Source organism: Apostichopus japonicus, chromosome 18, assembly GCF_037975245.1.
Source record: "Apostichopus japonicus isolate 1M-3 chromosome 18, ASM3797524v1, whole genome shotgun sequence".
Lineage (NCBI taxonomy): Eukaryota > Metazoa > Echinodermata > Holothuroidea > Aspidochirotida > Stichopodidae > Apostichopus > Apostichopus japonicus.
In genome coordinates, this window is record NC_092578.1 from 17,637,550 (window position 1) to 17,663,363 (window position 25,814).

The 25,814-nt window shown below is 38.7% G+C and overlaps 1 protein-coding gene across 1 annotated transcript in view; it reads left to right on the top strand.

Annotated features, from left to right (window-relative positions):
• Positions 1 to 25,814, top strand: part of LOC139958644 (polycystin-1-like protein 1) — an 89,417-nt gene that overhangs the window by 62,121 nt on the left and 1,482 nt on the right. The window contains exons 38-63 of the mRNA XM_071955872.1: positions 200 to 347; positions 794 to 946; positions 1,806 to 1,967; positions 2,484 to 2,700; positions 3,689 to 3,862; positions 4,358 to 4,474; positions 5,278 to 5,353; positions 5,845 to 5,966; positions 6,832 to 6,926; positions 7,659 to 7,847; positions 8,558 to 8,642; positions 9,212 to 9,355; positions 10,814 to 10,932; positions 12,073 to 12,183; positions 12,890 to 13,001; positions 13,884 to 14,158; positions 14,946 to 15,059; positions 15,823 to 15,943; positions 16,269 to 16,370; positions 16,814 to 16,954; positions 17,637 to 17,771; positions 18,452 to 18,676; positions 19,549 to 19,710; positions 20,794 to 20,955; positions 21,452 to 21,567; positions 22,779 to 22,981. Of these exons, the coding sequence (XP_071811973.1) occupies positions 200 to 347; positions 794 to 946; positions 1,806 to 1,967; positions 2,484 to 2,700; positions 3,689 to 3,862; positions 4,358 to 4,474; positions 5,278 to 5,353; positions 5,845 to 5,966; positions 6,832 to 6,926; positions 7,659 to 7,847; positions 8,558 to 8,642; positions 9,212 to 9,355; positions 10,814 to 10,932; positions 12,073 to 12,183; positions 12,890 to 13,001; positions 13,884 to 14,158; positions 14,946 to 15,059; positions 15,823 to 15,943; positions 16,269 to 16,370; positions 16,814 to 16,954; positions 17,637 to 17,771; positions 18,452 to 18,676; positions 19,549 to 19,710; positions 20,794 to 20,955; positions 21,452 to 21,567; positions 22,779 to 22,981 (3,780 nt within the window). The remainder of the gene's footprint in view (positions 1 to 199; positions 348 to 793; positions 947 to 1,805; positions 1,968 to 2,483; positions 2,701 to 3,688; positions 3,863 to 4,357; positions 4,475 to 5,277; positions 5,354 to 5,844; positions 5,967 to 6,831; positions 6,927 to 7,658; positions 7,848 to 8,557; positions 8,643 to 9,211; positions 9,356 to 10,813; positions 10,933 to 12,072; positions 12,184 to 12,889; positions 13,002 to 13,883; positions 14,159 to 14,945; positions 15,060 to 15,822; positions 15,944 to 16,268; positions 16,371 to 16,813; positions 16,955 to 17,636; positions 17,772 to 18,451; positions 18,677 to 19,548; positions 19,711 to 20,793; positions 20,956 to 21,451; positions 21,568 to 22,778; positions 22,982 to 25,814) is intronic.

Here is a 25,814-nt window from a genome sequence, read left to right on the forward strand (position 1 = left end):
TATTTTTATAACGAATATATTAAAACAAATTTGAATATTTGAAATTGCTTGTGAGAAGTTTGTTTGTATACACTTCTGGTGCTTTATTGAGCACTATATAAATGCTTTATTGTTGTTGTTGTTGTTTATGTTTTTGCGTTAACACAGAGCAATACAAACGTGTCTTTCTGTTTTTTGGTTTGTCGATTAAATTTTTTAGATACATGGACAAATGAAGGGTGCATAGTGGTCCCTTCCCAGAACCATTTTGTGACGGAATGTAAGTGTGATCATCTGGGGATCCACGGAGTGAGTTTCTTCCCTATCGCTACTCATCTGACCAAGACGGAGGTCTCCTTGTTGCTTGTGTGAGTTCAGTATATTTGATATATCTTTCTTTATGACTCGAAGTAAAAGAAGATGGGGACCCTAGAAATGCCATCATTCGAAGTTTGCAGCACATCTTAAAACTGCTATGTAGGAATTGCACGTATATGTTAGCAGAATCCTTTGAATATGTTGCAGTTTTATCAGTGAAAAACAACCCTCTTTTCTCACCCTCAACTCCCCCTCCATCCCACCCCTCCTCTGAGAGATTTCGATGTGTTTAAAGGTGTTTAAGTTCAAGAGTTTTCTAGCTTCTACAACAAATATCGGCTATTTCTTTCTTCCTCCACATTTTCTGTGACTCTTCAAAGGTTCACAGCCCAATCCACTTTGAATGGCAGGCTTCTAACATGAACTGTTTTTAACTAGATTCCCTGTTTTATAATACACCACAGTGTCTCTACATTTTACCATTCTACCCTGACAGGAATCCACACAACCCCATTGTGTATTCAGTCTACGGAGTCATACTAGGAGTTTATATCATCCTATTTCTGTATTGTTACCTCACCGATCGCCATGACTACGACAAGCCTGGTTTGATCTTCCTGAAGGATAACCACCCCATGGACAAGCAGTAGTAAGTATCAACCAGAAGGGAACAAGCAAAAACTGGTTTGTATTCATATGGGTCCATTCTTAATACAAGCAGTAGTAAGTATCAACCAGATAACGATAAGCAAAAAGTTAGTTTGTATTCATATGGGTCCATTACTTGTTCCCATGAAAAGCGCAAGAAAAATTTGTAAAATACGTTGCGTGCATGCATGGTAGTCATGCGACCTTTCTAATTTTGGGATCGTCTTGTTTATCTGGCTGAAGTTTGTGGCTACCCACTGTGTAGGTAGGAGCTGATCGGTCATTGAGAAAGTCTTGCCGTATTTATTAAACCACGGTGGAAATTTACTCGGCTGTAAAATCATACTTGTATGACTCGGTCTGTATTCGAAGACATCGAAGCTGATGTCCTGCCGATGTTGGGTGATGCTGATGTAATAGAATTGAAATGTGTCCTGATTATTAATGAAATTCCTTTTCGGGTTTCCTCAGAAGCCTATGGCCTTTGGAGTCGCTTTCAATTGAGCGATTTAGAACCATGCTTGATGTAGCCTACAGACCATTTGCGGTGAAAATAGTTTTTCAGTCGTGAAGAATGGTGGGAAAATGCCCAAAATATTGATTTTCAGAAGTGAGAAAAATATCCTAGGTCTTGCTGTTCTGTTGTTCTTGATCAGAGATGGAATCATTCAGTCTTAATATGAGAGTGGTAGGGGGAAGGAGGGGGGGGATGGGGGATAGGGTTTCATTTCTGCTCTTTGATAAATTATAACTGGACAGTGGTTTACATCTGGTTAAAAATAAAGACAGAAAAAAATAGGAAAAACAGCTAACTCTTCCCACTGTTAACAGATGAGACAGAAATTTTCTCCTCTTTTCAGTTATGAGGTATCATTTGAGACAGGGTCCAGGCCTGGGGCTGGCACCACGGCCCGGGTCAGTTTGGTCATCAGGGGTAAGGAGGGTCACTCTGAAACCAAAGAACTGATCAGTGACCAGAAACCGCTCTTTGAAAGAAATTCTAGGGATAGATTTATCATCAGGTAAGGAAAGGTGTTTTCTTTTTAAGGGTTGACAGGTGGGTGGGTGGTGGATGTTTTACGGGTTGAAAAAGGAGATTTTGGTAATCGAAGTATCCGTGGTTATAGATTCATCCCTTACTGGAACATTTGTCAACGATATTAAAAATGGTCCTACTTTTGTCCTAATTTTTTTTTCTTGCTTATTCCCTACTTCTGCTGCATTTAGTTCTACATTTTTCATCAGGTTGAGATAAAAGAAAGAACTTTTTGTTTGCTTATGGTTTTTAATAGTATGGTATGATATTTTTAGTACTAGCAAAAAAAATGGTATGATGTTATTTTCAGACCAATATCATAGTTTAAATATAGCTCAAACTGATGTTTGCAAAAGTATGAAGGAAACGACCCAAAGATAGGTCTTGGGATATCTTGAGACCTCGACAAATTTATCTTCAGTTTTTCGGCCTGCAGAATGATAAGTTGTCTATAATCTTGTGCCACGTGTAAAATTAAACCCATCTCTTCTCCCCCGCGTAGCGTCCCCGAAGCTTTGGGCAGCATCACCAGTTTGCTCATTTGGCATGACAACGGAGGCATCTCCCCGGGATGGTACCTCAGTAGGGTGTGCGTCAGGGACCTCATCTCCGGCAGGAAGTGGTTCTTCATCTGCGAACAGTGGTTTGCTGTGGAGGAGGATGATGGACAAATTGAGAGAGAGCTAAAAGTGGTGAAATCTGGAATCGGCTTTCAGAAGGTATTTTTGAAAAAACTTTAATTCCATCAGAGTGTTTCTACATTTTTAATTGGTATGTCGACAAGGTATGACAAGTATTGCAAGGAAAAATTGTTGTGTTTAGAGCTTATCCTTAGATAATCTATCTGTGTCGATAAATATTGGTGGCCAAGGTGTGGCCCGCAGGCCGCATGCAACCTGCGTTGAAATTTTCTGTGGTCCGTCAGGTTTTCGAAACCTTATTACGGCGGCAGGCTGAATCTTAACATATTGGAGTAACCTTAATGTATCGGAGTCTTTACTCCAGCCATAAATCGATGGAACAATGAATTTCATTGAAAGTAAAAAAACGTGACATATGCATACATTGAGGCACATATGTGTTACTCTATATTGACAAAAAGGATGGAGAAATGCTCATGTAGAAATTTTATTTCACATATAATGCAATGTGTCAAGTTTTTGTCACAAGAATAAAGAACATCATGAAATTTAGAACTATGTGGATTAGGAACAACATTTTACTCTGGCCTGCAAAATTGACATTGTGCCCACCCTTGGTGTTAAGTATGTATGTATGTATTTTACATCCTCCTGCAAGCAGGAACTCGCGAAGAAGCCTCATTGGCTTATCAAAGCCGCAAGCTGACCAAAATCAGTCTCTTACATTCATATTTAACGTCCATGATTATGGAGTGACATCTTGCCATGCAAGTAACATCTTGCCATGAGTTGCCGGGTTTGGCAGAAGGAGAAAATGCATGAAATTGCTATATACTGAAATGTGTGCAGTATTGATGCTCAAGAAGTCGTATACCTGCTGATTTAACCCCACAGTGATTGTTTAATGGTTATTGTTAATTGTTTATTGTGTAACAGCATCATTGATTGGTGAATGGCCATTGTGACATAAGGACAGAATAAACCGCGGGCGGGTTTAGTGGCTAATGAGATTGAGATGTGAAGGACAATTATTAACAATTTGATGTCTCTTTCTTCTTCCTTCCAGGCGTTCTTTGCCAAAGGTGCTCAGTATTTTTCCGATTACTACATCTGGAGTTCTGTCTTCACAAGGCCACCATATAGTGTATTCACTAGGGTTCAAAGGTTAACCTGTTGCTATGCAATTTGCATGGGATTTATGTGTGTGAACACTCTCTGGTATCAGACGGTTAATGATAGGGTAAGAATTGGCAGTATCCTGTATCGCCTGTTGGTATTTTGTGTGTTTTAAAACAGAGAAATACCTCATTTCTTGTTCTTAAGTAAAAGTATGCTGTCCCATGTTTTGTTTTGTTTTCGTCCTAATATTATATTAGCTTATCAGCTCTGTTCATATCTGGTTACGCATGGAAATGTTAAGGTTTGCCATTGAATTATCAAAATCATGTTTACCTTCAATAAGTGTGTTCGCAATTTTCCCAAAAGAAAGAAACATGTTGAATTGTCAACTAATGAAATTTGATATTTTGCATAAATTTCCAATTATTTAATATGCGAGGAATTGGTCAAGTTTGTTATTATTTTCTAAAATTTGATATTACCTGATAAACTCATCGTTTTGTTGAAAATTGCTATTAAAACATATTTTCAAAAGAAGCTTAATAAAGTGTTGTGTCAGCACCTGAATTTTTCCGTTATCGATTTTATGTTCTTAATCATTCCTAATCATCTACAGGCACTGAACCTCAGCATTATTGATATATCTGGTGAATCCATCCTTATTGGTATCATGACAGCTTTGGTAGCCATCCCGATTAACTTTCCCATAATCATGCTATTCAGACGAGCAAAGGTACCACCACTCTTTTGTTGCTGTCTTCTTTCTCATTTTCATTTAAACGTTAAGTTTTGGGGTGGGGGAGGGGGGTAGGTAGCAACAACATCAAATGTCAAAGAGAGTGAATGCACCCTCCACAAATTGTCTTGTTTGTTCTTTTTCTTGGAGGAAAAAATTCCAAAAAGTCATTGCATGTGATATTCACAACAGAAACATGTTTTTCTTCTTTGATATATTTTGGTTGGCTGTTGTTGGGGTGGTGAAAACATCTCCTCGAGAAATAATTTTTCTTATCTTTTCAAGAACAACACCCTCTTTTATTAACCTTTTTGTCCTTCTAAAATGCAAAGACGACTCGATTCCCCTCGCCATTTGAAATATTATACATGTCGTTAAGTGATTCGGGAAGCCACACTGCAAAGTAAATCGCCAAAAGCACTTAAAAATTGTCGTCAAAGCGCATGTCGCCAATTTTTTTGTTTTCCGTAAAACGGCTTTTTAGGAAAGTCTTGGGAATTTGGATTTGGGGAATTACTTTTCTTGAAACGTGAACTTGTTAAGGCAGTTATTGTATACCCTGATGGGGATTGCCTTTAATATTATTTTTAAGAAAATGAAAGGAAAAAGAGAATGAGAGAGCAAAGTTTTTGGAAGTTAGCTCTTTGTAAAGGTTTCTAGAAAATTCATTATTGTGAGCAGTGACCTACATTGTACAGCTTTTTCTTTTTTAGTTCTTTTTTATTACAATAGTAACATTGATCTTACCCCAGTGGTGAAGTTTATCATCTTTCTTCTACAATTTAATCCATCCCTTTTAGCCTCTCAGAATGCCAGGAGAGATCGGAGAGCTTTACAAATACATCGGAATGTCACAAGACTACGAAAAGGAAGCCGGTAAATTTTAAATTGCCCCCTTTTTTTTATTTTATTTTTTATTTTCGTGAAACGTGCGAAGATATGAGCGGAACGTTCTCTCAGACTCCCTTAATGACAGAACTTGACGTAAAATACGCAGTTGAGTTCCAATTTTAGGCAATAGTTGATTTCTATTTTTCTGTGCATAAACTGAAGATAAACAGCTCTGGTAAAACAAGTCCATTTCGTGAAAACCTTTTGTAAACGTAGGAAATTTAGTCGAACTGTTCGATAATCCATCCATTTATGTTACGGTAAGGTGCTTCTTCGTCACTGCTTTACCAAGTCTCAAAATAAAGCCAAGAATTTTAAATCTGAAACTTTGGTGAATATTAGTTGTTTTGAATTAATTAGTTGATTATGTTTGGAGTTAAGATGGACAAGCAATCGACAATAAATTTCACATGATTGTCATCCAAAACAGATTTGTGGTAATTATTCAATAAAATGTACCCTATTGTTTGTGTCAGAAGCAGCAATGAATAACATCCCCAGTGAGGCCAGGTGGGACACACAGCTGATTGACCAGACAGCCGAAACACTACGTAACCTGCAAAACTGGGCTCGGGAAAAGTGGAAACAAAAACCAAAGGTAGTTTATCTTTATAATAATAATAATAATCAGCAGTTATTTTTACGACGCTTAAGCGACCACAAATGTGGGAGAAACCTGCAAGGGCTTATGGATTACAATTTACACGTCGGGTGGCTTCCAGTTCAACATTTCAACTCAATTTGGAATTTTTGCAATTTAGAAAGTCATTTCAGATGGGAAAACCATAGATTGCTCTTGGATGAAAAACCCACCTTACTATGACCGGGCCGGGTATCGAACCCGGAACCTCCCGATTGCTCGGCCTCATTGCTTTAAATGCCACCTCCTTTATCCACTCTGCCACAGCACTGGGGTCATATTCAGAAATATTATCAAAAGCAGTAGCTCAGCATTTAATTTTTTCAAATTTCTTGTTTTTTTGGGGGGGGGAGGGATGTTCATGCTGTAAGATGCTTTTAAAATCCAAATAATGTAGTTTTTAGTTTGTGCTCTTCTATAGAGAGAGAGAACAAGATTTAAATTTTATGTTATTATACTTTCTTAGGTAATAAAAATTCAATATGGTACTGGTTTCAGGTTTGCATAGTGAATCAAGTTTTTTGTACTGTTTGTAGAAATGAAATCCACACTGATGTGGCCTTTTTAACTCTTACAACTTTCAATTTCTCTTTAACGTTTAATTTTTTTAAATTTGTTGATTTGTAAGTTTGTTTCTAAGTATCTGTTGCAAGTTATTCTCACTTCATCTAGGATGTAACTACCACCGATTCGCTCCAACTGTTACACGCCTCTTTTTGATTTTTATGGTTTATCAAGACATCACTGTCATGATAATGGTGATTTTCGTATCTTTTTTTTCTCTTCATTTTCCATCATTTTTGGTATCATTTTCTTCTCGCAGAATGTTGTCATTAAGGAGTTGAGAGATGATTATATCTTAGCCGAGGAGGTGACCGAGGAGACAAGCTTTTCAAGTGGCTTTGAGGATTATAGCAGGTCAGAATGAAATGTTAGACACTGTGGTAGTCTTCATAATCCACATGTTAATATGAATAAGATCACTGAGACAACTGGATTGTCTTTATGTAATTCAAGTGTCTTGTGAAAATGTTGTGTGAGGACAGATCTGTTGGAGGATGAAACACCAAACAAGAAATGATGATTTAAAAGTTGAGAGACAAATTGATGGTCATCACATTCTGCATGTTACTGTTAACACATTAATGAGACATTAAGTCCATCTTATTTGATTCAAGAGACTTAGAAAATGATGTACTAGGAAAGAAATGTAGTAGAACAATGGTCATTATCAATGTATGCCTGAATTATATCAGTTTGATCAGAGAGAGGATAAACTTCAGAAAATTTAAAACTTGACGGACAGAAATAAAGCGTCAGAAATAAAAATGTTGAGACAGTTTGATTGTCTTCATAATCTGCATGTTAATATGAATACATTCCTTGAGACATCTGGACTGTCTTGACACACTCAAAGATGTTTTAGGCGATTATGTTTGAACTTAAAAATGATCTAGATTGTATTCTAGCATTCCTAAACGATTTGTCTTCATAGGTCAAGATAGGTTTGGAGGGTTTTGTCTTTCAAGTTTGTTGTCTCTTTGTTGTCGTCTGATATTTTACTCGGTTCCAGTGGCATGCGTTACCCTGTTAACCGTTTGCTTACATTTTTTTAAGCTCACAAAACCTCCGCTCATTTTCACCCTGTAGCCCATCGAGAAGTCCTTCGCACGCAGATGTGCTGAAGTCACAGGGGAAAGGTCAGAGGTCAAAACCCGAACATAAGAAACTTCATCGGCCCAAGATTTGGTTGCCCCGGGCCTGTTACTTCATCGCCTGGGCTGGTTGCATCGTGGTCATCGTTATCTCGTCGGTCGTCACCCTGGGCCTTGGTCATCTGTAAGTACAGACGATAGCGATAAAACCCAGTGAACGATACCGCATGTCTTGAAAATGCAGTGAAGAATAGTGATTGGAAAATAACAACCCCCTGGCTCAGGCCCTTGGTGCTGAACCCTTCACGCCCAGGGTCCTCTAGGGAAAATGAAGACTTGTTCACAGACCCCCCCCCCGCCAGACATGGGGAGCATCACTGACAATCTCAGCTCCACCCATGTTTAGGGATGTAACCACAAAAATGTTGGTTGGTTTGACTGAGATATTAGTTCTAACAGTGTATAGAAGTCCATAAAAATTTTGACGGGCCTCTCTGCTCTATGGGCCCATTTTCTTTCATGGACCCCTGTGAACCCATTTGCCGTCAGGTCGTAGGCAATACCATCACCCTAGCTGGTTCTTCTTTTGCTGCAAAATTCTGAAAGTTTGTAGTAAAACATGCATCTGTGAATGAAATACTGCATTGTTGGAACCATTCTCTGAGGTGAGGATGTAAGAGACATATTCAGGCTTAACAGGTTTTACAGAAAAAATTTGAATGCCTTGTGTCAGAAGCCCATCAAGCAAAATTTAAAATAAAATGTTTAGAATTAATTACTTGTCTGGTTTTGAAATATTATTATTGTCGTTGTTGTTGCCTAACTGTATTTTTACTTTATTTTGCATGTTCGTCACTTATTCTGCTTTATATATCTCTCACTCATTTATTTTAGATTCAGCTACAGGAAAGCTGTGTTTTGGATGCAGGCATTTTATTTCTCCTTCATGCAGTGTTTCTTCGTAACTCAGCCGTTTGTGGTAAGAGGTCCATTCCTCTCTTTGCTACGTTAACCTATCGATTCCTAAACTAGATGTTGTTCGACGTATTCTTTTTCGTGTTAGTTATGCAGTCACTTAGTTCACTTTGTATGCAATAACGATTTCAGTCTATTCAGCTAACTAAAGATTTGTAAAACTGTACTTGGAAAGAATTTTGAGGTTATTGCAGTCGTGAGGCTCGGAATGGCTCCTCCAGTGATTGGTTGCGGGGTGTTATTGGGTCTCAGTGGTGTAATAAACAGCAAGGGTGGTTTCCTTTCATGTTTCTCATTTATGAATTTTTAAATGGAAAATATGACTGTGAATTTATAAACAATGGAGAAGAGCAGTGAAATGTTTTGGCTAGAAGGGTTCCAAGCCCTCTGTAAGACTTTTAATCCCAAGGTCACTGGTTCGAATCACATTCTAGTCAAAAAATATCTTTGTGCTTTTCAAACGTTTGATTAGTTTGCCTTAACATAGGAGCAACCTTCTCTCTTTACTCGCCAATTTCCATTTTTGAGTTATCAATATTTGTAAATGGAGCGTCCTTCCTTCAATTAATGTAGATGGCAATGATTACGGTTGCTAAGGCCTGGAGGCACAGAAACAATATGAAGCTTTTTGACCATTACGATGACAACACGGACTTGCTAGACCCGATGGAAGTCGCCAAAGGAAGATGGCAGAGTAGCGAACTGGAAATTCAGAACGTAAGTAAAGCCCCTTTTTTGCCTTTGATCGCCCGTTTTGTGACGATCTTATCGAAACCTTCCCAGCAGATTGTAGTCGATCCATCTCGAGATACACTGCTAGTGTCTTTCACCAAACGAATGTTAAGTAGCGGCGAGTGTTTGATGATTAAATTGAATGATTGCGAGTCCGTCTTCACTATTCACAAGCAGACACTAGTCGTCGTGATGTAGGATATCGCTGTCACTTATGTATGTATGTATGTATTTGTACATGTATTTTAGATCTTCCTGCAAGCAGGAACTTGTGAAGAAGCCTCATTGGCTTATCAAAGCCACAAGCTGACCAAAGTCAGTCTCTTACATTCATATTTAACGTCCATGATTGTAAATTGTCAATTGTCAACAACTCTGTAACTGGACAACATACATTAATCTTGGAGTGACTCGAACTCCCAGACCTTATGATTGGAAGGCACCGGCGTTAACCACTGAGTTGACACTCCACTTATCAGCGTTTGAGTGGTCTCCCAGCTAATACTAGCTCAGAAATGGCACTCAACTAGGTCAGTTGGAGGTGTCATGAGTGCTGATTTCTTGGTGAATGGTGCTTTTCTCACCAAGGCTTGAATCAAAGGCCCCAGCACCATGGATTGGAACACTTGAGTTTGGTTGCTGTTTGCCCCAGTTTTTGTCATAGATCAACTAAGTGTACAAAACGTGACCAAAAGACAGCGACCAAAAATATTACTGCTCTAGCTGATACAGTTAATCGTTTTATCTCTTGAGCCTTAGTCCAGTTTGATACAGATGGAAATTTTATTTCCTTCTGTACTACATATTGAATCTACAATTGCATATTCTCCCTAATTTGCTAGAAGCCTAACAAACCTGGTCACCTGTACCATTTTTGGTGAGCAAGTATGTGGAATATGGTTTTGGGATTTTAGAACATTATTGAAAACATAAACCAACTTATATGTTAGAACAGGATTTGTATGAGTGACTTTAGGAAAACCAGCCGAGCTAACCTACCCTTGGTGGAAGTTTCATTAAACATATTTATTTCTCTGTTGCTCTTGCAACATCTCGTACAATCAAAGAGGGGAAAAGAACTGCACGTAAAATAAAACAGAGACGGTTAGATTGTCTTCGATATCTACGTATTAATATGAGTACATGCCGGGAGACATCTGGACTGTCTTGTAACCCTAAAGACTTTTTCTTCCAGTTGGGTCAGTTTTGGTAATATGGAAATTTTCATATACCACCCACTATAGATAAAGTTACCACCCACTATAGATAAAATTTTCTTTCATTAGCTTGTTGTTGGACAAAAGGTGGTGCTTAAAGGGTATTGAAGGGTTAGTTGGGGGGAGGGGGGTTCTGGGGTCTCTTTTATGTCATGATAATGTTTGTTGTATGCTATGGGGTAAAACTGCATCACATTTATCCTCTCTGATTCTTGAACCTTGAAAGGGCATCGAAGCTCGTCAGAGAGCCAGGTATCTCAGGTTCGCCAGACCGCCTCAGTCGGATGAATTAGAGAAAGCCAAGGAGAAGATGCAGAAAGAGAAGAACATGGTCGCCATCTTGTGGTAAGAGATTTAAAATACAAGAGAAAGAAAGGAGGGAGACATTTGGTGATGCTGTGTTCAAGCTTAGTACAGAGAACACTGTAAATAAACTGAAATGCAATCTACTTAAATTTGATTGCATTTCAGGAGTTATGGTAAGAAGGAAAAGAAGAAATTGTAAATACCACACTGCTCTCCTTCTCTCCCCTCCCCCTCTCATTCCCCTCTCTCCCATCCTCTACCCTTCTTTAATAACCTTCCCCTTTCTTCCTCACCGTGCATCTCCAGCAAGGCTCGAAGTTGCTCCGTTCGTTTCTACCGTTTAATTTCTCCAGGGACATCGTCCTCTTTAGTAGTGAGACATTGAGACTGAAATGCAATTGACTTAAATCTGATGGCTTCTTCAGGAGTTGTAGAATTTGTCGTTAAGATGTTATGGGTTGAAAAGTTGTCATGTAAAACCAAAAAGTGTAACCTTTTAAAATAGCGTAAGGTGTAGGATGAGATAAAGTTTGTTTCTTCAAATTTCACTGTCCTTTTGAGAAAAAAGATTTTAGATAAAATTCCCTCTTGTTTTTGAGGTAGAAAAGTGAATTTGTTTGATGCATTGTGAGTGAATTAGATAGAGAGAGACTTGAGTGTTATAGGATATTCATACATATAAATCTTGCACAGATGAAGGAAATGCAAACTTGATGCTACCCAGCAGTTGTTCTGGGATGAGGGTAACTTAACTCCCTGAAGGAATTCTGGAAACTCTTTCGAAATTATACTAAATGCAAATGTTTTTGTGACATAATGAAAGTAAATATCCTTTTAAGAGTAAAATGTTTTATGTGTTTAAGTGAGGGTGAAATGTAACTTACTCTTCCTTAAATTCAAAGAAAGAAGAAGGTTGCCCTCCCCCCCCCACCCCCAACTTTTAGTTACTTTATGCCTTCATTTCTTTTGCTACTTTGCAATATATAGTAACATTCTTAAAGGTAAATAAGATATTGTATATACCACACTGCTCTCCTTCTCTCCCCTCCCCCTTCCCCCCTCTCATCACCCCCTCTCTCCCATCCCCTACCCTTCCTTAACCTCCCCCATTCTTCCTCACCCTGCATCACCATCAAGGTTTGAAGTTGCTAATTTGTTTCTTCCGTTTAATTTCTCCAGGGACATCGTCCTCTTTAGTACCGTGGCCTTCTGTCTGATGTTGATAGCGTACGGCAAAGAGATGCATCTCCACTACCCTATCAACAATGGCATCGTTGATAAATTTGTGAGGTAAATGTTAGATTTGTTCATTTCAAATAACCAAATCTTGTTTGAAAACAATCACTTTCTTAAATACAGCTACTTTTGATAATTGGTTTGCCAGTTTATTAAAATTCTACAAAATGAACCAAGTATTTCCTCATAATATGATTACCGTTGAGCACACCAAGGCAACTGCCTTTCTTTCTTATTTTTTGGGTGGTGGCGGGAATGGAGGGGGGTGCCCTAAGTGATTCTTAAAGCAGTGAGTAGTTTGTGCAATTTTATTGAACTTCCTTTTCCACAAGTTGTTTGTCTTTGATTGTTCAATTTATTATTAATTTTCACACACAAACTCAAGAAACTTCCAACATTTTTTCAAGTTTTTATCTAAATTCCTGATTTGAAATGAAAGTTGACTAAGTCAAGCTAATGAAGCCCAAGCTTTTATACTTTTAGCCTCAAACGCTACATTGAGAATGGTCACCACGTAATTCACACAAGGATTCCTTTGTTGAGCGTGTTCTCATCTTTTGCTGTTTTAACAGTAAAGAAAATAACCAAAAAATGGTTCCAACAAGAAGCCACTTTTTGTTTCATGAAGACAAGAAAAGAAAACATCTTCTTTTCGATGTTTTTGTGTTGATAAGCCTTTCTGAGTGTCTGGCGATTGTAACAGGAGTTTTGTTATTACATTTTTCATGAATTGGTTTTATTTTCCGTTCCTCTTTCAAAGAACTCCTCACCCGTTTACAGACGTGAGGACCGTCAGTGATCTTTGGTATTGGGTAGAAAATGACCTCTTGAACGAGCTGTTTGTCGACGACTGGAATAATAATCAACTTATGGTAAGAATTACAAACAGTAGGCACCACTTCCCCCCTCCCTCCCCCCACCTCCCCACCACCCTCTTACCATTTCCTCTACTCACTGTCCTGTAATTTTGCTGCTAATCTGACCTCACTCTCTGAAATCTTGAAATTTGGTTAGGTCAAAGATATGTATAAAGAGCAGGCTTTGTTTCAATATTAAAGGGTGACTCATAAAGGCAAAATTTGGGGACTTGATATGTCATATTGGAAGAACAGAGAAAAAAATTTGAGTGACGATAATGTTTCTCTAGCTATTCTGGTTTCCACAATATTCAGCTTTATAATATTGCTAAATATCTGGAATGTCCCTTTAAAGTGGTGGCAGCAGACAACTTTCTTTCAAATACAATCGGCTGTTTTCATGTAACGATTGGACTTGATTCCGGGACAAAGCGCGAAATGAAATAACGAAATGTAAGGTATGTGAAGGCAGCAAGGTTAAAGCTGTTAAATATTTCTGTAAATGTGGTTGAGGTGTATGTATGTATTTTAGATTCTCCTGCAAGCAGGAACTCGCAAAGAACCATCTTTTGCTTATCAAAGCCGCACGCAGACCAAAGTCAGTCTCTTAGATTCATATTTAACGTCCAATATCATGAATTGTCAACAACTCTGTAACTGGACGACATACATTAATCTTGGAGTGACTCAAACTCAGGACCTTATGATTGAAAGGCACCGTCGATTAACCACTGAGCTAACACTCCTAAAAATTGTGTAAAAGTTGTTTCCACTGATGTTGATGGCTGATGGTAAACGTTGATTCTCATATTATTTAGGAATCACGACGATCAAACAGAAAAGTTGTTCGAAGGAGGTTTTCATTACTTTTCTGGAATTACTAATATCTCTTTTCAGAATGAAACGGTACAGAGCGAGAGCGTCATCTTGGGCAAGATAAATCTACGACAGGTTCGCGTAGATCCGAGATATTGCACCCTGTCGCCTGTCGTCAGAGGCCACTTCGATTCTTGTGAACCTCCGTACAACCGAGCGAGCCAGTCCAGGAAACCGTTCGGTCCTGGCAAGATCTGGCACCATCAGACCAAGCAGGAGCTGCAACGGTACAGCAAGTGGGGAATGCTTAGTTCATACGAAGGAGACGGATATAACATCGAGCTGAACAAAACTAGGTAAATGTGCCATTTATGGTGTAAACTGTAAAGTGTTTCCACCCCCCCAACATTTAAGGTGTAAGGTGTGTTCCCTTCCATGTATGGGTCATGTGTAAGAGTCTTGTTCCCATGTAGTTTTCAGTGCCATTCATGGTGTTTGGTGTGTGCTTGGCTTGGTGTAAGGATGTGTTCCCTAACACCGCTGTGTAACTTTATTCAATGCCATTTATGGTGTTGGGTGCATGGTTGGCTTGGTGTAAGGATGTGTTCCTGACACTAGTGTTCAATGCCATTCATGGTGTTTGGTGTGTGCTTGGCTTGGTGTAAGGATGTGTTCCCTGACACCCGTAATATGTGTTTCCTTGATGTCCATTATGTGATGTGTGTTCCTTATCATCCATGGTGTAAGGTGTTTATGGTGTAATTCATGGTGTAAGGTGTGTTCCTTGATGTCCATCATGTGATGTGTGTTCCTTATCCTCCATGGTGTAAGGTAGTTATGCTTTAATTCATGGTGTAAGATGTTTTGTCAGTCATAAGAGTCATAAAATAACCAAACATCTTGAAATATTCTTAACTCAGTTTAAAAGTGATTTGTAATTTTTTCAGGTGTCACATTGGCATGGCATGTCTGAGGATAAAGCATTGAAAAAATAAAACTAAAAGAAATGCCTCCAAATTTTTTTTATCAGAATACAACTATAGCAAGGTACAATCAGTTTAAAAGAAACAGCAAGACTGAATCTCTAGCAGAAAGTTCCTTTTGAATTTTGGTCAGCTAGATGTACATTGCGTTATTTCACAGGGCTGGTGCATCAGATCAGTTGACGTTTCTTCGAGAGCGAGGCTGGATCGACGATTTCACTCGGGTCATGATCATCGAATTCACTATGTACAACGCTCCAGCAAATATCTTCAGGTAAGCATTATACTGCGCCAATTAAATGCTGTTTTTTTTTCTTCTTTTTTTCCTGGAAAAGAAATGGTAGATTTGGCATAGTTGGGAATCTTTGTTACAATATTACATAGATTTTCTAGAAATAGCTAGCAATGATACTTCAAGTGAAATATTTTATCATTCGTTGGTTTGATTTCAAGCATATTTGTTGAACATGTTACCCTTCAGTACATGATTTCACAAGTTATCAGTGAGCACATTGTTGAAAAAACTTGTTATATCCGTCTTGGCATTCTGGCTATCGTAAGGACATGAAAAGTGGCGCAGGTAGGAGGTCTCACTGCCGTTACAACTTTAAGCAGAAGTTGTCGTTTTTTTAATAATTGTAATCGTAATGTAATCGCTAGTTGAGATAGATTACGGTCTTATACACTCATCTTACTCCCACTGAGACCGGTGCTGTGGCCAAGTGGATAAAGATGGTGGCATTTGAAGCAATGAGGCTAAGCAATCGGGAGGTCCGGGTTCGATCCCCGGCCAGGTCATAGTAAGGTGGGGTTTTTCATCCAAGATCAATCTACGATTTACCCATCTGACATGACATTCTAAATTGAAAAGATTCCAAATTTGAGTTAAAATGTTGAATCGGAAGTCACCCGACGTGTAACTTGTAACCCATAAGCCCCTGCGGGTTTCTCCCACAGTTGTGGTCGCTTAAGCGTAGTAAAAATAACTTCTGATTATTATTATTAATATCATTATGATTAAATTTTTTCAATTTCAGTTCGGTGGCGTTGCTTGCAGAAATGCCCGGCACCGGTGCTGTCTATCCGTTCCCCAAGATAGAATCCGTCTTGGTCTACCGTTATCAAACGGGGTACGATTATTTCATAATGGCTTGCGAGGTAAGACCGACAGCTTGGGACTGCTTTCAGTCCAAGATAATGCCACTGAAATTAAATGGATTTAGTGTAACTGAATTTACATAACAATATAAACAAGAATGATCAATGTAGAAGGGAGGAGAAGCTTGTTGAAATATTTAAATATTTGTGAATAATAAATTGATAATTGATGCAAGTTTCTCTGATATTGACAGACATGAAAATGAATGTTACATTTGATGATTCTGTTATAGATAGAAACAGAGGTCTCTGTTGACAGCATTGACGTAGCTCAAATTACCAACCATTTACTCTCTTTCTTGCCGTTTCATTTTCTTCTTTGCAGTTTGTATTTCTTCTGATGACTGCTGTAAGTGGGAAGCAGGAAGTTCAGAGAGCTGTGAAACTAAAATCCAGATATCTTCGAGATATCTGGGCGTGGTTAGAGGTCAGTATTCGGTAGTACCAATCAGGTTTTGGGCCGGCTAGTTAAAAGGATTCAGTCAGTTTCCTTCGGTATTATTTTTTATTTTATTTATCTGTCCGTCTGTTAATCGTTCTGTCCATCCGTCATTCTTTTTAAACTTTAGTAGTATATATGATCTTCCCCAAGGTTCTAAAAATTATGTTATTGGATAATAGATAATTGTCCTTGGTAAAGATCGTTGCACCCACATCTCTGTGTGATTCAAGTTGAAAAAGCTCAATCCAAACCAGTTTCTTGACTTTGCTGAACAACCCCATCTCATTGCCCCTAGTTGACTAACCCTAATTTTATTTAGTCTAGATGCAGCTCTTGAACACCGCCCCAACCCACCTACTCAAGCTCTGTTGAGCTTTTTAAGATTGTCATCCAACCCTCAGTGGGCCTTCTTTACGTTTTTCTCGTAGATTGGTAAAGTGGTCTTATCCCTGACGTACTTTGCCATGTACGTCTACCGATTCGCTCACGTCACCGAAATCACCCGACGGCTGAGAGCCACTTACATGGAGGAGTTTGTGGACATGTCATTCCTTGCTTACTGGGATCAGGTAGAAAGTTAACCTTATATGTTTTGGTTTCATGGATTTGTTTTTTTGGTCTAGCACAATTGGAATCATTTCAAATTTCTGCTTCCAAAATATTCTGCCTGAAAAAGTTTAGACCCTATATTGTGTGGTGACTTAATGTGGCCACTTTTTTTTTTTTTGGGGGGGGAGCATGAATTTCGAAAGTTGTGACAGTTTTTAAATAGTAATTTGAAAAGGGGGAAAGCATGCAGGACCTAGAAAGCCTCTGGTTAATCTGTCAATTTTTTTTTATCAAAGCAGGATCATAGATTTACAAATAAAAGAAATAAAAAAGAAGTAAAAAAAAAACCTTGTGCTAGCTGTATTTGAATTGACTTCTATGCAAATGTTTCAAATTTAAGGAGAGGCTAAAGATTAAAAATTTTTTTTAAAGATTGAAAGTTTCAAGTAAAATATATCCAAGTGAAAGGTTGCCGTGGCAACATCACAGATCTTTAACTAAAACTTTCTCTCTGGAATATCAAGGTAAGTAACTGTCAAATTTGTAATAAATCATTTTTGGTTTGCTTTACAAGGTAGCTTGGCAAAGTTTTGCATGTCACATAAAAGTTGTGTTGCAATTCGATATGTTTAAAGATGTCATTGATAAAAATCTCTTATCTCTGGTGTTGACTCATTGTTGTTGTTGTTGTTTTTTTTGTAGTGTGTCAGGGATCTGATTGGCTGGTTGGTCTTCATCGTGAGCTTCAAGTTCCTTCGTCTCTTTCGATTCAACAAAATGGTGGCGAAATTTGGAGCTGTCATGGATGCAACCATCAGAGAAATCTTGGGTTTCATTGTGAGTGTCGCTAATCACAATTTTTTCAGTTTCTGACATGTTTTTGATTTTACTTAAAATTGGTCTATCGTCACAGTTTATTTAGAAAAGAAAGATTGAAGCATTTTTTTCCCCTTTTTGTATGTCATGAAGTAAAGGAAATAAAAGGTTTTCTGTCCCTGTAAAAGGGTGCAGAGAGAAATTAAAAGGCAGAGATGAGTTGGATGGTGGTGGAGGGTGGGGAGGGGTGGGAGGGGAAGGGAAGGGCTGGTGGGATGTAGCTTCGACTATTCTTTTTTCCCGATTGTGTTTATTATGATGCATTCCGTTTTGGTGGGTTTGGAAGAGTATCTTTAGCTTTTTATTGTTTAATTAGGAACTGCAAAGATGAATGATGTTCTCATGTCTTCTTATTTGTATTCTTTTAGGAGATGGAGGGGGGGTTGGGGGAGGGTTAGGTGAATGATTTTATGATTTCTGTTTTGTCACAAAAAGGTAAAAAACGAACCCAATGTGAGCTACTTCCTGATAGTGGAAGAGGTCGACGCAGGGATGTGAATGGTATAAATTGGTAGGGTTGCAGGATTGGGGAAGGAGGGGGGGAATGTCAACAACATTTTTCCTACTTTTCAAATCTAATTTTTTTTTTATACATACCGACTTTTACCAAAAACATATCTCTTGTGTCGCCTCCATTTCAGGTTTCCTACTTACTTTTAGAAGCTGCCTTTGCTTGTTTGGGTTGCCTCCTATTTGGAGTTCATTACTATCCCATGAAACATGCTTTTCTAGCAGTTGAAGTGGTCACCATCTTGATGCTAGGAGGAGTCCCGGACTATGCCGGCCTTCAGAGCACATTCCCTCTCCTCTGGCCTGCCTATCACATCCTCTATCTCGTCGTAATCGTCATCCTCTTTGGTGGTCTGGTGAGGCTCTACTTTCCTAAACCTATTTTTTTTTTTTGGCCTTGGGGACCAGTACGTTGTGATTTCCCCAGGCTAGACACCAATCATAAATTTGTAAAACCCAAAATCACACAGTATGTACTCCCCGGTGATTGGTGAGTAAACTAGGTATTGATTGATTTGATTAAAACTTGATCGCGCACGTTGACTGAGAGTTAGTCAAACGAAAACCGACACACATGATACACACTTTGGGATTCAAATAACCACTTGAGATGGAGGAATATTGTTATCAACTTCAATAAAAAAAAAAAATGGTTTACTGATCAAATTTTGTTGTTTCCTGCTACCAGGTTCAATAACCACCGTAAAAGCTCGATGACCTATTTTTGGGGGGGGGGGGGTAGGGGGGCCTGGGACCCATAGTCTGGGAAGCTTGGTGTCAGGGGATCTGTTTTCTTGAATCTTGCTAGAAATCTGTGAAGTGTATAGTTGAAATGAATTGAGAGATAAACATATCCTTCTTCAAATTAACTGTTTTTTTTGCCAATATATAGACTTTTTTAGAAGAAATTACACTAAACAAATAAAACAAGAAGAAGAATTGTATGGAGGGACAATTTTATGACAAAAAAAAGTGTCACATGGGAAGCAGTGTAAAAATTTTCTTGGTGGTCAGTCTAGGGGCCGGCCAATCATTGTATTCCCTTTAGGCTGTGTAGGTTTTAACAGTTTTATGTAGGTCTCATTCCCGCATAGTCATGGATGGATGAGAGAATTTTCATGGCCGATGAAACTTGGAAGTGAATGTCTAACTTTATCTATCACAAATAATAGGATAGCTGGATATAACCTAGTCAATGTCTGCCGCATTTTTTATCTCTCGTCCGAAGATGAAGGCTGTTCTCTGTCGTAGCTACCGTAAAGTGAAGGAGACATGTAAGGTGGAACCGGTGGGAGGCTACGAGGTCTTTGTTTTCATCTGGCAGCATCTTCTTCATCAGTGCGGAATCCAGAAGCAGGTAGAGGAGGAGAAACCGTTCAAGTTGCCTTTGGTAGGTCAAAAAATCAGAAACAAAGAGAGGTTTTAGTACTTATTACCAGGCATGAGCTTTTTCCGCGAATTCGCAGAATATCCGTGATTTTTCTACCTCAGGGACAAAAACTATTATCCTAACACACTGTAGCATATGCAAACTGGAGCCTATACCGCAATTTTTGCAAAATTCTGTGATTGTTTTTTTACCCCAGACTCATCCCTGTATTACACAGTTGTGTATCGAGTCATTTGATTCTAAAAATTGAGTTTAACAGATTTTTTTTTTTCTTTTCTTTTTTGGCCCGGTAGAGAAAATGCGATACGGAGAGTCGTTGACACCAGATTTACTGATCTGTGGTGACTCGACTTGACCTCAAAATGAAGGGACCTTTTTATGTGTCTGCTATTTTTAGCATGGGTTGAACATCACAGGCAGATTAATGGAAAGGTGTTTGCCATGTTACCTGTTAATGTTAGATATTTACAAAGTACATACACTTTGCAGGGTGGAACATTGGATGAGGACAACGTATGGCATATTTGCTAAAGGTTACCTTTAAATGTTAGGTAGTTAAAACTTTACTTACACATGATGGGTATGATTGAATGTGAGTTGTATTATTTGTTGGGGGGTTACCTATTTATGGTAGGTAGTTACAAAATACCTAATACGTATAAACATGTCTATGAGAATGTAAGAGATTTTATGTGTGCTAAAAGTTACCACTACATGCTAGATAGTTATTAAATTACACCAAGCATCTTATATGAAGGTATCTAATCATTCCAGGTAGTTTAATGAATTTCATTTTAATTTGATGACAGCAGGAGGAATGTTATGTAAGGTATCACATCATTGATGGTTTGGAATTAAACTTATTCCACAGTTTATAAAAGCTACCATTGGCCTCTAACAATTACCTCATTTACTAGTTAATTTTAACTTTTTAAATATTATTATTTAGTACGTTGGTTATAGGTCTCAAGCGGAGGATATATTCGGGTGATGCTTCCCCAGGTACCTCATTTTTTGGTGCCTATTTTAATATCTTTAATATTCATAATCTCTGTTCCTCTCACTTTTCTACCCTTTTTAAAGGAATTCAATCTCGCCGAGATGGAGTATCAGGTCGAAGAACTGCTCTTTCGTATGGAGACTGTCTGCGATACGTTCGGCGTCTCAAAGGACGGAGGGAAAGACCGAGATTCGGACGATACCCGAGACGGTAGAGACGATGGTATTTCGACTTGCTCTGCGGAGGTACGTCGATGTTACCCTGGGTCCAATGGGTCCACCGTCTGGGTGAACGGTCTTGGAATTTAAGGGCATGACATTAAGGATCAAGGCAACTTCAATTTAGGGCATCTTAGAAATTGCCTTTCATTTTTTCATTGAAAAGACAGGGCAAGGCAACAATGTTTTCTGCTTTTAAAGGAACGCAAAGGCAACTTTCAGAAATTATTACCGAGAGCGATATGACGGCAATTACACCAACTTGCTTAAAGAGACAAGACAATTGCTTTCGGTAATGGATCATTTTTAAGAGCAATAAGGCAAGTGGTATGTAGTACTAAAGGGCAAATGTGCCATGGGTACTGCCAGGTTGACTCAGCCCCTAAGATACATCACCCCCCCCACCCCCTCCCCCACACTCCCTCCAGGCTGGGCTGGGAGGATAGCTGTGCTCCCACTTCTGTTGTACCTCCTGTCTTTATCTGTTATCTGCAAACTCTCCAAGTTTTCTTCTCGTCCGTAGGAGAACCTCTGCGAGAGCTACGACGAGAAATTTGAAGAGCAGTTCTTCAATCCTGAGATCAGAGACTATCTTCAGCTGAACAGAGAGTCAGACGACGAAGAAGAACAAAATTTCAGGTTTGTGCTTCCACTTCTCAATCGAATGGCTGTGTTTTTCTCTAAAGTTTCCATTTCTCAACCCAAGAGCTGTGTGTTTACTCTAAAGTTTCCATTTCTCAACCAAAGAGCTGTGTTTTTTCTCTAAAGTTCCCATTTCTCAACCAAAGAGCTGTGTGTTTACTCTAAAGTTCCCATTTCTCAACCAAAGAGCTGTGTGTTTTCTCTTAAGTTCCCATTTCTCAACCGAAGAGCTGTGTGTTTTCTCTTAAGTTCCCATTTCTCAACCAAAGAGCTGTGTGTTTACTCTAAAGTTCCCATTTCTCAACCAAAGAGCTGTGTGTTTTCTCTTAAGTTCCCATTTCTCAACCGAAGAGCTGTGTGTTTTCTCTTAAGTTCCCATTTCTCAACCAAAGAGCTGTGTGTTTTCTCTTAAGTTCCCATTTCTCAACCGAAGAGCTGTGTGTTTTCTCTAAAGTTTCCATTTCTCAACCAAAGAGCTGTGTGTTTACTCTAAAGTTTCCATTTCTCAACCAAAGAGCTGTGTTTTTTCTCTAAAGTTCCCATTTCTCAACCAAAGAGCTGTGTGTTTTCTCTTAAGTTCCCATTTCTCAACCGAAGAGCTGTGTGTTTTCTCTTAAGTTCCCATTTCTCAACCAAAGAGCTGTGTGTTTTCTCTTAAGTTCCCATTTCTCAACCCAAGAGCTGTGTGTTTTCTTTAAAGTTTCCACTTCTCAACCAAAGAGTTGTGTGTTTTCTCTAAAGTTCCCATTTCATTGTTTTTGTGAAGAACATCGTTGTTGCTCTCGAAGTTTAAGCACGATCGCTCAAAACTGTTTCAAACTTTTCATCACTTCATTTATTTTTTTCCCCTCACTGACAAATTTTGTCAATGGCACTTTGCTAGAGGTGGAACTGTTGTTTCATTTATGCTCAGCTAGCTAATTGGGAAAGTGACAACAGATAAAAATTTTCACTGACAGGGAGTTTCAAGAATCAAACTGACAGAACAAACAAAAAATTGGAGCAGAGAGAATTTTTTTCTCCTGAATCCTGCTTTTTTAAATTGTCAGTAAAAGTATATCACAGCCCAGGAGAGAATGTGTAGATGTGAATTTCTCTGAGATGTCGTACTGATACTTTGGTGACGGAGGTCAGAAATAATTGAAGGTCTCAAATATCCAAGGGCAGTCTTGTTCATCCTCATCCTTTCCTCTCCGTCTCTTCATCAGGGATAAATTGACGATGGAGATTTTCCATCGTCTGCAACAGGATCAGATGAAGGACAGCGGCCAGGAGACCTTATCGCCGTCTAACCCGATGGATGAAGACAGCACCGCTCCCCGGGACCAACCGGACGAGAGGATTCCCTCCGCATCCAGAGTTGTCAAGAGTAACGGACAGATAGTCTTCCCTAAGCCCGTGGGAAATATAGGTAAACAGATCATCGGAGGTGTAAATATTTGTGGAGGGGGGGGAAATGTTACCAATGTGGAGATTATTAGATGGGTTGGCGTGATTTTAATTTCTAAAGATAGACGTGGAATTTGGATGCAGTTTTAAAGTGTGTGATTCAGAGATATCTGAGACAGCTAGATGAAGTATGGATAATGGGGGAATAGTCAGAAGATAGTGGGGGCAAAATTAGTGGATAAGGAATACCTTCTTTTCTAGGTCTTGAAAGTCCTTGAATTTTGAAGTTTAGTCTGGAAAAGAAAGGAAAAATCCTCATTGGAACAATTTCTTCTGATATGATATGATATGCAAGAAAGGTGTTTTAGGAAGCTGAAGTTTATTAATCAAAAATATATTATTATATTATTATTTGGTTATATATATTGTGGATATGCAGTGTATCAGTATCTGTACACATCTATTTAAATATCCAAGGTTGCTGTATTTTCACTGTGTTATCCTTACCAGGCAGTTGTGTCCTTTTTTTGACACAATAATCTTGATATTTTCTGCAAACAAGTCCACACCCTTTAAGTTGGATTTGCAACATGAGGCCAACATAAGGCCAACAAAAAATAATGTCATGTACTAATGTTGACAATCCTCAAAATGAAATAGTTAAATCTTCGATGCAATTGTGAGTTACTAATTATATTCTTTACAATTCAGTTACTCTGAAGTCCCATCAATATAACAATTCAATATGTTCCAAAATTTCAAAAGTGTACAGAAACTGTATCAATATTCTTGTTATAAAGTGCGACGAATAAGTCATCATGCAGTCATTTGCTTAAAATAGTCTATTCATCGTCTGGACTGATGCTTTTGTCTATTATTTGGGTATTTTGATTGGGTCAACTTGTTTTGGGACAGGTAGTACAAGGGTGTTAACTGGGGTGAAGAAATGTCCTGTTAATGAAATGATTAGACCTGAAAAAGATTGAACTATTTTAAAAGTATCCTTGAACCGGTAGATTGTATTTGAAGCAAATGTTGTTATACTTCTCTAACAGCTGTTTAACCTTACTATGGAATGGATAGTAGGACTAAACTCATCTCTCTGATGGCTCTAAATGAATGCAAAATTAAGGAAAGGATAGTAGGATTAGACTCATCCCTCTGATGTTTCTAAATGAATGCAATATTAAGGAATGGATAGTAGGATTAGACTCATCTCTCTGTTGGTTCTAAATGAATGCAATATTAAAGATTGGGTAGTAGGACTAAACTCATCTCTCTGTTGGTTCTAAATGAATGCAATATTAAGGAATGGATAGTAGGACTAAACTCATCTCTCTGTTGGTTCTAAATGAATGCAATATTTTGGTGGTTTAAAGTAAATGTATTTTGCTTATGCACGAATTCAATTTTCTTCATTATTTTGTGGACGTTTGATTAATTGTTTTTAACGTTTTTTATATATATATATATATTTTTTATGTAAGTAGCTAAAACAAGATGTGAAAAACTTTCAGTATTACTCTTGTCTGTGTGTGTGTATGTATGTAGGGGAAAAAGATAAGCAGCAGTTGGGGTTGAACCAGGGACCTTCTGTTGCCAAAATTTATTCCCTACCACTAGACCATTAGGTGAGACACATGCATAAAGTGCTTTAAATATTTAAAGATCCACTTGTTTGGACTTAGTCATTTTTCAAAACATTTTCTTCCCTGAGCCCTGTCAGGGAGATCGGTGTCCGCTTGGGAACCTTGTCAGGGGGGGAGGGGATCCGTGCAACTCACCTGGGCCGCTTGGGAACCTTGTCAGGGGGGGAGGGGTTCCTCGCAACTCACCTGGGCCGCCGCTTGGGAGCCTTGTCTGGGGGGGAGGGGTTCCTCTCAACTCACCTGGGCAGCCGCTTGGGAACCTTGTCAGAAATCAGCCTGCCATCGAAGTCCTAGGACGGCAATAACCAAGCCAGGGCTTGAACCCAGCAAATCAAAACTTCAAAGCTCACGGAACAACCGATTACACCATTTTGGTTCCCAATTATTTAACTTCGTTTCTTACCTTTATACTTCTGCCTGCTCCAAAGAACAGAAAAGTAAAAGGCTCTGGCTGGACTTGAACCGCAGGCATGGAGCTTGTCAGACTCTCTCAGTTCAGAGCACTACCAACTGCGCCACTTGAACTGTTGAGAAATAAAGCTCGTTTCTAATATTTCAACTTCATTATGGAATGAGTAAAGAAGAAAAATATCAAAATGCACCAGCTGGACTTGAACCGCCAACATGGAGCTTGTCTAACTCTCTCAGTCCAGAGCACTAACCAACTGCGCCACTTGAACTGTTGAGAAAATAATGCTTGTTTCTAATATTTCAACTTCAGAATGGAATGAGTAAAAGAAGAAAAAAAAATCAAAATGCACCAGCTGGACTTGAACCGCCAACATGGAGCTTGTCTGACTCTCTCAGTCCAGAGCACTAACCAACTGCGCCACTTGAACTGTTGAGATATAATGCTCGTTTCTAATATTTCAACTTCATAATGGAATGAGTAAAAGAAGAAAAATTTCAAAATGCACCAGCTGGACTTGAACCACCAACATGGCACTTGTCTGACTCTCTCAGTTCAGAGCACTACCAACTGCGCCACTTGAACTATTGAGGAATAATGCTTGTTTCTAATATTTCAACTTCATAATGGAATGAGTAAAAGAAGAAAAATATCAAAATGCACCAGCTGGACTTGAACCGCCAACATGGAGCTTGTCTGACTCTCTCAGTCCAGAGCACTACCAACTGCGCCACTTGAACTGTTGAGATATAATGCTCGTTTCTAATATTTCAACTTCATAATGGAATGAGTAAAAG